A 12,373-nucleotide genomic window follows, 5' to 3' on the forward strand; every position below is an offset into this window, starting at 1 on the left:
TGCCGAGAAAAAAGTAAGGATAGTGTATGCAAAATTTTATAAATTTTTGGACTTCGCTTTTATTTTATTTTATTTTTTAAATATGAAAAATAAAGAAAATCATAAAAAAATATAATATTCATCAGAAAATGTTATTGCTTGGTGCATTAATTCCTAAAATTCGTATATTAATTTTAGAAAGTAAAATATAAAAAAATATAAATTTTTGACCCATCCCGGCCAGTCGGCGCCGCACTATGCGGGCATGAGACTTTTTGACAGCGTTTTACTTTGTTTTGTCATTTTTTGAGGTCATTTTTCAGGCATGGCCCGAAAAATGTAAGGATCGTGTCGTGTCTGTAACATAATTTTTTTATGTCGTTTTTATTTTATTTTATTTTTCAAAGATCAAAAATAAAAAAAAAATCATAAAAAATAGAATATTTATCAAAAAATGGTGCCGCTTGTTGCATTAATTCCTAAACATTGTATATTAATTTTAGAATGTAAAAGATAAATACAAATGTAAATTTCTGACCCATCACGGTCTCTGGGCAACCGACAATGCGGGTCGGGAGCTTTTTGACAGCGTTTTACCTTTTTGCCATTTCTTGAGGTCATTCTTTCCAGGCATGCCTAGAAAAATGTAAGGATCGTGTTTATAAAATTTTAGAATTTTTTGACGTCATTTTTATTTTATTTTATTTTTTGAAGACGAAAAATAGAGAAAATCATAAAAAATAGAATTTTGATCAAATAATGGTGCCGCTTGTTGCATTAATTTCTAAAAATTGTGTACTAATTTTAGATGTAAAACATAAATAAAAATGTAAATTTTTGACCCATCCCGGACCCTGGGTGCCTCACTACGCGGACCGGGGACTTTTATACAACGTTTTTTTCTTTTTTGAGGCCTCTTTTTGCAGGCATGCTCAGAAAAATGTAAGGATCGTGTCTGCAAAATTTCTTAATTTTTTTACTTCATTTTTATTTTATTTTATTTTTCAAATACGGAAAAGAAAGAACATCGTAAAAAATAAAATATACATCAAAAAATGGTGTCACTTGGTGCATTAATTCCTAAAATTCGTATATTCATTTTAGAATGCAAAACATAAATTAAAATCTAAATTGTTGACCCATTCCGGCCCCTAGGCACCCCAGTCTGCAGACTGGGGGCTTTTTGATAGTGTTTTACTTTTTTTTTTATAATTGTTTCAGCCATTTTTTGCAGGCATGACTATAAAAATGTAAGGATCGTGTCTGCAAAAGTTCATAATTTTTTAACGTCATTATTAATTCCTAAACATTGTATATTAATTTTAGAATGTAAAAGGTAAATACAAATGTAAATTTCTGACCCATCACGGTCTCTAGGCGACCGACAATGCGGGTCGGGAGCTTTTTGACAGCGTTTTACCTTTTTTCCATTTTTTGAGGTCATTCTTTCCAGGCATGCCTAGAAAAATGTAAGGATCGTGTTTACAAAATTTTAGAATTTTTTGACGTCATTTTTATTTTATTTTATTTTTTGAAGACGAAAAATAGAGAAAATCATAAAAAATAGAATTTTGATCAAATAATGGTGCCGCTTGTTGCATTAATTTCTAAAAATTGTGTACTAATTTTAGATGCAAAACATAAATAAAAATGTAAATTTTTGACCCATCCCGGACCCTGGGTGCCTCACTACGCGGACCGGGGACTTTTATACAACGTTTTTTCTTTTTTGAGGCCTTTTTTTGCAGGCATGCTCAGAAAAATGTAAGGATCGTGTCTGCAAAATTTCTTAATTTTTTTACTTCATTTTTATTTTATTTTATTTTTCAAATACGGAAAAGAAAGAACATCGTAAAAAATAAAATATACATCAAAAAATGGTGTCACTTGGTGCATTAATTCCTAAAATTCGTATATTCATTTTAGAATGCAAAACATAAATTAAAATCTAAATTGTTGACCCATTCCGGCCCCTAGGCACCCCAGTCTGCAGACTGGGGGCTTTTTGATAGTGTTTTACTTTTTTTTTATAATTGTTTCAGCCATTTTTTGCAGGCATGACTATAAAAATATAAGGATCGTGTCTGCAAAAGTTCATAATTTTTTAACGTCATTTTTATTTTATTTTATTTTTTAAATAAGAAAAATAAAGAAAATCATAAAAAATAGAATATTCATAAAAAATGGTGTCTCTTGAATCTTGATGCATTAATTCCTAAAAATTATAAATTAATTTTAGAACGCAAAACATAAATAAAAATGTAAATTTTTTAATCATTCCGGCTCCTGGGTGCAACACTACGTGGGCCAGGTGCTTTTTGACAGCGTTTTACTTTTTTTATAATTTTTTGAGAACTTTTTTTGCAAGCATGCCCAGAAAATGTACGGATCGTGTTAGCAAAATTTCATAATTTTGTGACGTCATTTTTATTTTATTTTATTTTTCAAAGACGAAAAATAAAGAAAATTATAAAAAAATAGAATGTTCATCAAAAATTGGTGCTGCTTGTTGCAATAATTCCTAAAAATTGTATATTAATTTTAGAAAGCAAAACATAAATAAAAATGTAAAGTTTTGACCTATCTCGGCCCCTGCGCGCCCCACTACGCAGGTCGGGGGCTTTTTGACAGCGTTTTACTTTTTTTTTTGTCATTTTTTTATTCTATTTTCTACAGGCATGCCTAGAAAAATGTAAGGATCGTGTCTGCAAAATTTCATAATTTTTTGATGTCATTTTTATTTTATTTTGCAAAGACAGAAAATAATGAAAATCATAAAAAAAATAGAATATTCATCAACAAATGGTGCTACTTATTGTATTAATTCCTAAAAATTGTATATTAATTTTTGAATGCAAAACATAAATAAAAATGTAAATTTTTGACCCATCTCGGCCCCTGGGTGCCCCACTATGCCAACCCGGAGCTTTTTAACAGCGTTTTACTTTTTTGTCATTTTTGCAGGCTTGCCCAGAAAAATGTAGGGATCGTGTTTGTAAAATTTCATAATTTTGTGACGTCATTTTTATTTTATTTTATTTTTTAAAGACGAAAAATAATGAAAGTAATAAAAAATATAATATTCATCAAGAAATGGTGCCACTTGTTGCATTAATTCCTAAAAATCGTATATTAATTTTAGAATGTAAAACATAAATAAAAATCTAAATTTTTGACCCATCCTGGCCCCTAGACGCCCCACTACGCAGGTCGGGGGCTTTTATACATCGTTTTTCTTTTTTTTTTTTTTCATTTTTGACGACTTTTTATTTTGCATGCTGCCCAGAAAATTGTAAGGATCGAGTCTACAAAATTTCACAATTTTTTGACGTCTTTTTATTTTATTTTATTTTTCAAAGATGAAAAAATAAACAAAATCATAAAAAATAGAATATTCATCAAAACATAGTGCCGCTTGTTGCATTAATTCTTAAAAATCGTATATTAATTTTCGAATACAAAATATAAATAAAAATGTAAATTTTTTACCCATTCCGGCCCCTGGGCGGCCCACTACGTGGGCCGGGGGCTTTTTGGCATTGTTTTACTTTTTTTGTCATTTTTTGCGGGCATGCGTAGAAAAATGTAAGGATCGTGCCTGCAAAATTTCATAATTCTGTGACGTCATTTTTAGTTTATTTTATTTTTCAAAGATGAAAAATCAAGAAAATCATAAAAAAGTAAAGTATTCATCAAAAAATGGTGTCGCTTGTTGCATTAATTGCTAAAAATCATGTATTAATTTTAGAATGCAAAATATAAATAAAAAATTTAAATTTTTGACTTATTCCGGCCCTTGGGCGCCCCACTACGCGGGCCATGGGGCTTTTTGACATCATTTTACTTTTCTGTCATTTTTTGAGGCCATTTTTTTCAGGCATGCCCAGAAAAATGTAGGGACTGTGTCTGCAAAAGTTTAGAATTTTTTGACGTCATTTTTATTTTATTTTAGTTTTTGAAGATGAAAAATTAATAAAATCATAAAAAATAGAATATTCATCGAATAATGGTGCCGCTTGTTGCATTAATTCCTAAAAATTTTGTACTAATTTGAGAATACAAAATATAAATAAAAATGTAAATTTTTTACCCATCCCGGCCCCTGGGCGCCCCACTACGCGGGCCAGGGGCTTTTATACATCGTTTTTTTTTTTTTTTTTTTTTCATTTTGAGGCCTTTTTTTTGCAGGCATGCCCAGAAAAAATGTACGTATCGAACCTGTAAAATTTCAAGAAAATGTCTCAACTCCATTTACCTCATGGGTATCGGAAATATTTTAATGCAAAAGGGTTTTCACTCATGTAGTTGAAAATCAATTAGTCAACGCTCAAATGAGATACGACAATTTAAGGACAAGCTAATAAATAAATATTGATCAAATGATAGATAAAATCAAATATCTAAAACATTTTATCACCCAAACCATAAACAAACTTTTGAGATTTCATTATGGTTTTCCCGCCTTTCGGTTTAGTTTGTGTGTCCCATTTGAGTGTAGATTAGTGCATGTACTTTTTTTATTTCTCATATTATTTACCTTTCAACTATATATATACACACATACGTATGTGTATATATATATATATATATATATGTTGTAAGGTGAAATGCTAAATCTTAAATAAGACCCTAAATGGGGCCTGCAGACCATAAAGAAGAGCATTAAATGGTTAAGAACTACTCAGGCCTAAAAGCCACGTCAGCAAACAGTTTCCTAGGAGGCAACCGCTATGAGGAGACATCTGATATGAGTAGGAGATCGACCGTTGTAAGAAGAGGACATGAGGTTGACTGCAATCACGGGCATTAACGAAGAAAGTAAGGGAATTGTTGGTACAGGAGACTAGGCTACGTAAAGGTAAAGATCTGAAGGATTTCTTCCGAGATTTACTATTTATAATCTAAAAATATGAAATTCAAATAAGAATTTTCCTGATTGATTGTGATCTCTATCTTTTGAAAAACTATTCCAAAAAACTAAGGAAAATATCCCTAAATTTGAATAGGGAAACAAGCAGGGGCGGTGACTTAAGGTATAAATAAGAGATTATATGTCAAAAAATCTTTAAGTCTCATTCTGAGCGTTAGTGCGTGTAATTCCTACAAAGATAGTGAGATTTCTCTCATCCCCGCAGTGGATATAGCTCTCAAATCGAGGGTGAACCACTATAAATTCTATGTGTTCTTATTTAAATTCGCTTATAATTGTGTTTTATCTCATTTAATTTGTGCAAACTGTCTAGAAATTTGCTATTATTCTGTTAACGAATTTTCACCGTCAACAATTGGCGATTCCACTGGGAACCGAACCTAGAATCTCTGGTTTGCGTTAAGAATTTTAATGAGAAAAACGATCTGAAGCCATGCCTCGAAGAAGAACAATAAGCAACGATGCGAATCAAGGCAGCCAAATTGATGATAACACCATGAATCAAGCCAAATCAGGCTAATGGAGGAAGGGGTGCGAATCAACCTAATCTGGAGAATTAACCTGTAGTTGGGAATGAAGAAGTTCCAGCCCCAAACGCGCCTCAGCCAAACCCAATGTAGATGCAAGCACAATTGAATTCCTTGACGGATATGGTCCAACACTTGGTGGCCACCATAGAACAAATTGATGGGAGAAATTTAAGGCCTCCTTCTGGAGACACTCCACTGAGACCACAAAATGCAGCCGCTGATGGAAACTAGAATAATGATGACCAGCGTGGTACCTTGGATGGGATTGGAGAGAGCAACTGTTTACTAAAGAACCCAACGTTTCTTTTTCTTCTCCAAAATCTCTCTTCTAATCTCTTCTCTTCCTTTTAATGTACTAGGAAAAAAAAATGAAAATAAACAAATTGACAAACAAAAGCAAAATTCGAGGCCATTAGGTATCTAACTAGTTAAAAAGATGAGAAGTTAATTATTTCAATTTCTATATATGGACCAATTCGGTATTGCTATAGCTTTTAAAATAATTGTTCTCTGCGGTGTTTGGTTAAAATGCAATTGTAGTGAGAAACAATTGATTGTTTGTTAAGCTGTAATATTAGAAGTGTTGTAACCTTCAAAAGTAACGATTATGTATATGGTAAAAATGACTAAATTAAATATGAAGACAAATTATCTTATGATTACATTACTTAAATCGAGTAAAATTATTTTTTCCTACATTTTTTTATATAATAAATTTGTATAGTTTTTTTTTTTCTTTACTATTATAGCTAATTATTTCAACGATCATTATATTTTGTGTTTTTTAGGAGCTTCTCTGTTAGGTTCTAAGAAGATAAACCATTACTAATTCTCTCTTCAGCTGTTATGTATAACAAATAGTTGCTGAAACAATGTTAATTTTTTTTTTTCTTTTCTGAAATTGTATCTTTACCTAGCACCCTTTCAATACGAAATTGTACAATAATTACTTGTATCTCAAACTCACCTAATTTATGTGTACTGTCCGTAAAGCACCAATATGTTTGGTCTTTAAAACTAGTAAGTAATGATCAACATGGATTGACTGTTAGGTACCTGATTAATAACCTATATAACCCTCTCTTTATATATGAAATCGCATTAGCTTACTAATTATTTCATCCCAATACACACAAATAAGTCAAGTCTCTCATTCTGGGAGGTACGACGTTGTCTTGCACCTAAAAGGCAAAAAAACCATGGCTGAGGCGTACCAGTACTCTAGGGTCTCACTGCTAAACGGATCACCTGAGAATGATCTCTCACTTGAACATGCTCGAATCTCGGACTTGTCGTCCCGCCAAATCGAGGATGTTTTTGAGAGCAAGCCCCTGGCCGTCCGATTGTGGTTTACGGTTGCCACGTGGGAGTCAAGGCTCCTTTGGATACTCTCTTGGGCTTCCATTGTGGTCTCTGAGTTCAATTACATGCTCACCTTCGTCACCCTCATGTTCTGCGGCCACCTCAGCGCCTTGGAGCTCGCCGGCGCCTCCATCGCTAGCGTTGGAATCCAAGGTCTTGCCTATGGTATAATGGTGGGTTACTGCCTATTCCGTCTTGCTTGGTAACATATATTTATGTGCTTTAACATTTTTTTTTTTCCCTATAACTGGTATAGAAAATTATAGGGTAGGTATTAAAAAATAACTTACTGGTGGGATTATTTAAAACCATCCGATTTGTATCAAATCTATTAGTTTTGTGATTTTTTTATTTTATTTTGATATAATGACACATCTAACAGTTAGAAATTTGCCCCACCGATAGAAAATGCATACTTTTTTTTGTCTATGGTCATTTTTTTTTTTAAAGGAAGTTGCTAACTTGTCTTTTCTTTTTCCTTTGTGTTCTTTGAAAACACATTAGATTGGTATGGCGAGCGCGGTGCAGACTGTGTGCGGGCAAGCCTACGGAGCCAAACAGTACGCTGCAATGGGGATCATATGCCAGCGAGCGATCATCTTGCATTTGGGCGCCGCAATTCTTCTCACATTCCTTTACTGGTTCGCGGGACCCATTCTTATTGCTATAGGCCAATCAGAGGCGATATCAGAGCAGGGCCAGATCTTCGCTAGGACGTTGATACTTCAGATATACGCCTTTGCTCTGAGCTGTCCCATGCAGAGATTTCTTCAGGCCCAGAATATTGTTAACCCACTTGCCTACATGTCCGTTGGGGTTTTCCTGCTCCACATTCTGCTCACTTGGGTTGTCGTTGATGTTCTTGGGCTTGGGCTTATTGGGGCCGGGCTCACCCTCTCCTTCTCATGGTGGCTTCTGGTCATCACCAATGGGCTTTACATTCTCTTCAGCCCAAAGTGTAAGGAGACTTGGACTGGCTTCTCTTCGAAAGCCTTCACCGGTATTTGGCCTTACTTCAAGCTCACCATTTCCTCTGCTGTCATGTTGTGGTATGTTTATAAATTTGACTATGAAAAAGTTGGGTGAATTAGAGCAACACCAACTTTCATAGGGAGTTGGTACTCGAATAACTACGTCTATATAATGCTTTGTGTCTAATTTACATATAAAAGTGGTGTTCGACTATTCGTAAATAACTAGACATCAAGATCAATTAGAGGAATATTACTTTTCGAATATGTCCTTTACGTGAAAATATTATAATCTAATTTACACATAAAAATAGTACGTGCGAAAAACTAGACTTTAAAAATGACATTTAGCCTAATTCACACGTATTCGTCATAAGTGCTACTGGGCGTAATTTATACAAAAAATTGTTATGGTTACGCATAGGGGTTCAAAATATACGTATAAGTGTTTTTTTTTTTTTTTTTTTTTTTAAATATTTAACAAATGAGAATGATTTGATGGTATGAATTGTGCAGCTTGGAGGTATGGTATAATCAAGGACTAGTGCTCATATCAGGACTGCTTCCAAATCCTACAATCGCCTTAGACTCCATCTCTATTTGGTATGTACCCATGTTCAAGACTCACTTATATATCTTCTCTCTCATTTTGTATTTCCCAAAGTTTTCTAAGCAAAGTTAACAACTTCTAGTCTGGTCTGGTAAAAATACAGCATGAACTACTTGAACTGGGACATGTGTTTCATGTTGGGCCTAAGCGCAGCGGCCAGGTTAGTGGTAAATTATAATCCATTGAAGAATCTAAAATCTTAAATTATCTCCGTAATATGTCTTTGAGTTTTTTTTTTTTTTTTTTTTTTTTTTTTTTTTTTTTTTTTCTTATATAAACGATCAAAGGAGACATTGATATTATCAGTTATTATCATGTTTAATTAAGTTGACTCGTCTGAATTGAAAGAAAAAAAAAAAGACAAAACTAATAAGATAAATATTTGGTGATTGCAGTGTCCGTATCAGTAATGAGCTAGGAGCAGGCCATCCAAAGGTAGCAAAATTTTCAGTCTTGGTAGTAAATGGTAACAGCATCTTCATCAGTACAATCTTCAGCGCGATCGTCTTAATTTTTCGGATCGGATTAAGCAAGCTCTTTACAAGTGATCTAGAAATTATAGATGCAGTGTCCAATTTGACACCATTGCTAGCCATGTCTGTTTTCTTGAACGGAATTCAACCTATACTCTCAGGTGACAACTAATTAGTAATTTCACTAGTACCGTAATCCATAATTAGAAGTAAATAAACAGAAATTGCAAATATGTTGGCCTCTTTTTTAACTCATATATTAACTTTTTCTTGTGGCTTTTTTTTTTTTTCCAGGTGTGGCCATTGGAAGTGGATGGCAATCTGTAGTGGCATATGTTAATCTGACAGCTTATTATGTTATTGGTCTCCCTATTGGATGTGTTCTTGGTTTCAAAACTAGTCTTGGAGTAGCTGTAAGTTGGACTTTTTTCTTTTTTTTTTTTTTTCCTGAATAAAAGTCTTTATTGAAAGCCAAAAATGGTTAGGGCATGGTGGCTACAGAAAGCGCTACTTCCTCAAGATCAAAGCACCCCGAAGAACCCGACATCAAGACCCATTTAGCGATTCTATCAGCACAAGTGTTTTCAGTCTTACGGATACAACAAAAGGAAATATTAGAATTCTTGTTTTGGACCCTTAAACAAAAGTTGGATTCTCAATAGACTCGTCGGTAAAAGTAAAAGTTGTGAAAGATGGTAATATCTGATTTTATTTTATTTAATGTTATTTTTGGCAACTTTCAGGGGATTTGGTGGGGAATGGTTACTGGAGTTTTTTTACAAACCGTAACTCTGATTATTCTCACTGCTAGAACAAACTGGGATGTTGAGGTAATTTGAAAAGTAGTTTAAAGGACCATATATCACAAAATTATGGATTACTTTTACATGTGCTCCTCAACTTTAACATCACTTATTTTCTTTTAAAAAAAAAAAAAAAGAAACTTAGGATCATTCTCATTTTGTCTTTAAATTTTAAAAACTCTTATTTTATACATTGAATTTTGAATTAGTCCTATTTAACCCATTATGCTAGAATTTTTGTTTAAAACAGAAAGAATGAAATTAGTCTCACCTAAGCTCTTTTAGTGGAATATATGTTGAACAAATAGAAAATATCACTCATATATATCACGATAGGATTAAGACCCCACTACTCACATAAGGTAGGCTGGCTAAGTGGGTAAATGAGACTTAACCTAATAACACCCACCATTTTATAAATAATGGGGTTTTATCCCCATCTTGAAAATCATTTTTTAATAAAAAAAATACTACATGAGCTTACTTAACTCTTCTCATATTCCGTTGCTTTTTAACTAAATTTCTAATAAAAAGGATTGAATGAGATTTATTCAAATTTAAAGGATAAAATGAGAGGTTTTAAAATCCAGTGACAAATATGAAATTGATACTAAAATTAAAAAAGTTGTAATATATTGTAATGCATTTAATTTGCAGGTTATGAAAGCTGCTGATCGAGTTAAAAGGTCTTCAAACGAAGCCACCTTAGATTTGGTGACCGGCGTATAGGAAACTAGATATTGGTGATCACACATCTCCTCCATACGAACCGGTCAATGTTGCCCTCCGTTTTTTTTATTAAAAAAAAAAAAAAACAAGAAAGAAAGAAAGAAAGAAGTCGGGGTTGCACAATTTGCATAATTTCATAAAATTATTTCTCGCTTTGGCCTTTTCACTTTTTTTTTTTCTTTTATGTAATCACTAATCCCTGTTTTTACAATTTTGAGGCCAATGAAGCATTTCATGCTCAGTGAAGAGCTGGAAAAGTTGTACTGGGAAAAGGAAACAACTTGAATCAACTGTTTTCTTTTTTTTTTTCTTTAATTTTTGGGGTCAATGCATGGAAATGAAATGAGTATACCTCAATTAAAGCCACCTCATTGGTGAGATCAACTTATTAAACTTGGTCCGCTGAAGACCGTTTGATCTACTGGCATTAGTGGGTTTAAGTGGGGTAGGGTTTTATAAGGAGATTGCAAATTTAATCCCGTCTTATATTGAAAGTGAGTTAACATTTCCATTAATCATATTCAAATGGTGTTATTAGCAAAATATGTCTTTTTTTCTTGGAGTTCTTGCTTAGACAACTTTGTTGTAATGCGAAGAAAGAAGAATGTTCCTCCACGTATTTGCTAGAAAAACATATTACAGATTGTAAACATCATCACTCACCTTTAACGGATTAGAGAATGAATTGTAAGAAAATTATGAAAATTAGAGAATGAATTGCATGAAAAATGTGCAAGTCTTGATCCCAATAGTCCTTCAATAAAAAAACAAAAAACAAAAAAACAAAACAAAACAAAAATGATCTCAATAGTCCACATCAATCAGTTAGATAACTATCTATTCTGATTTTTACCACAATCCTATCCTTCCTCATTACGTTGTTGAACGTAATTAAAGGAAAAAAAAAATCAAGAAACAGCTCCAAGAAAACGAAACAAGAAATACAATTCTTCTCCCAAAGATTGACTGTATATACGTTTTTATGTCTTTAAACAACAACCGTAATTTAGTCCAAACAACTCAAATGGAGTCATTGTCCCACGCAAGGTCATGTCGCATTGTAAAAACTTTTAACAAAGTCGCCGATCTCTAAAACCAAAATCTGTTTTCTAGGGAGAAAATCATTAATTTGACCCCTTTCCTTTCTAAGAATTGTTGGCAAGATTAATCTTTGAAATATGAGCATTGTGTCACTTTGGAATCTGAATTTTGCTTCTTAATAAGTTACTTCATGAATTTTGATTTTTTTTCAGTTTTAGTCTTTAACGATAAAATTAATGAAGGATTTCGAAATTTTTTTACAGATAATCACATTTCTATTGCATCATAAAAAAAGTAGGTTTTTCAAGTTGTGGATTAGTGAAATTTCTAATTACTTTGTTGTCCAGCCTAAAAATACCATTGGTTCTCTAATTGTGTTTATCATCTAATTATAAATATAATTTGGTTTATTCAATATCTAATATATCAAATGAGTTTGAGATCTCATTTACCCAAGTCTCAAAGTATCTCATGAGAATATTATTTCCCTTCATGATTAAGTTGTGAATTCCATGTCTATGGTTAATGTTCCAAACTATACGCAATATTGTGGCTCCAACATGTCAAATTTTTTATTACCAATTAGTCACGCTCATTAACAAATTAAAAGACATAATTAATAGATGAGAGTTCATTAATCATTCAAAATTAAGACTAATCCATAAATGATCATCATAAACTGAATTTAATTCTTTTCACACAATGACTTAGAGATATGAATTCTATAATTTTACAGATTGAATGTATTCCATATTTATAGGTGTCTCTATTTTGCATTCAGCACTACGATAAAATTATTCCATTCTTGAAGGAAATAGATCAGCAACACACTGACACTGATATACCAAAGTGTCAACCTTTACTTGCCTGTTTATATTATATATGCTTTTAGAGCATCTATCCTAACAAGAGTAGATTTGCCATTACCATCACCATCACATCACA

The 12,373-nt window shown here is 32.7% G+C and overlaps 1 protein-coding gene across 1 annotated transcript in view; it reads left to right on the plus strand.

Moving 5' to 3' along the window:
- The window catches only part of LOC21395911 (protein DETOXIFICATION 41), a 17,472-nt gene extending 6,932 nt beyond the window's left edge, over window positions 1-10,540 (plus strand). The window contains exons 2-10 of the mRNA XM_010107866.2: window positions 6,357-6,384; window positions 6,712-6,974; window positions 7,306-7,850; window positions 8,289-8,375; window positions 8,486-8,542; window positions 8,778-9,016; window positions 9,150-9,268; window positions 9,599-9,685; window positions 10,316-10,540. Of these exons, the coding sequence (XP_010106168.2) occupies window positions 6,357-6,384; window positions 6,712-6,974; window positions 7,306-7,850; window positions 8,289-8,375; window positions 8,486-8,542; window positions 8,778-9,016; window positions 9,150-9,268; window positions 9,599-9,685; window positions 10,316-10,387 (1,497 nt within the window). The 3' untranslated portion in view covers window positions 10,388-10,540. The remainder of the gene's footprint in view (window positions 1-6,356; window positions 6,385-6,711; window positions 6,975-7,305; window positions 7,851-8,288; window positions 8,376-8,485; window positions 8,543-8,777; window positions 9,017-9,149; window positions 9,269-9,598; window positions 9,686-10,315) is intronic.
- Window positions 10,541-12,373: the final 1,833 nt, after the last annotated feature.

Source organism: Morus notabilis, unplaced genomic scaffold (assembly GCF_000414095.1).
Source record: "Morus notabilis unplaced genomic scaffold, ASM41409v2 Scaffold702, whole genome shotgun sequence".
Classification (NCBI taxonomy): domain Eukaryota; kingdom Viridiplantae; phylum Streptophyta; class Magnoliopsida; order Rosales; family Moraceae; genus Morus; species Morus notabilis.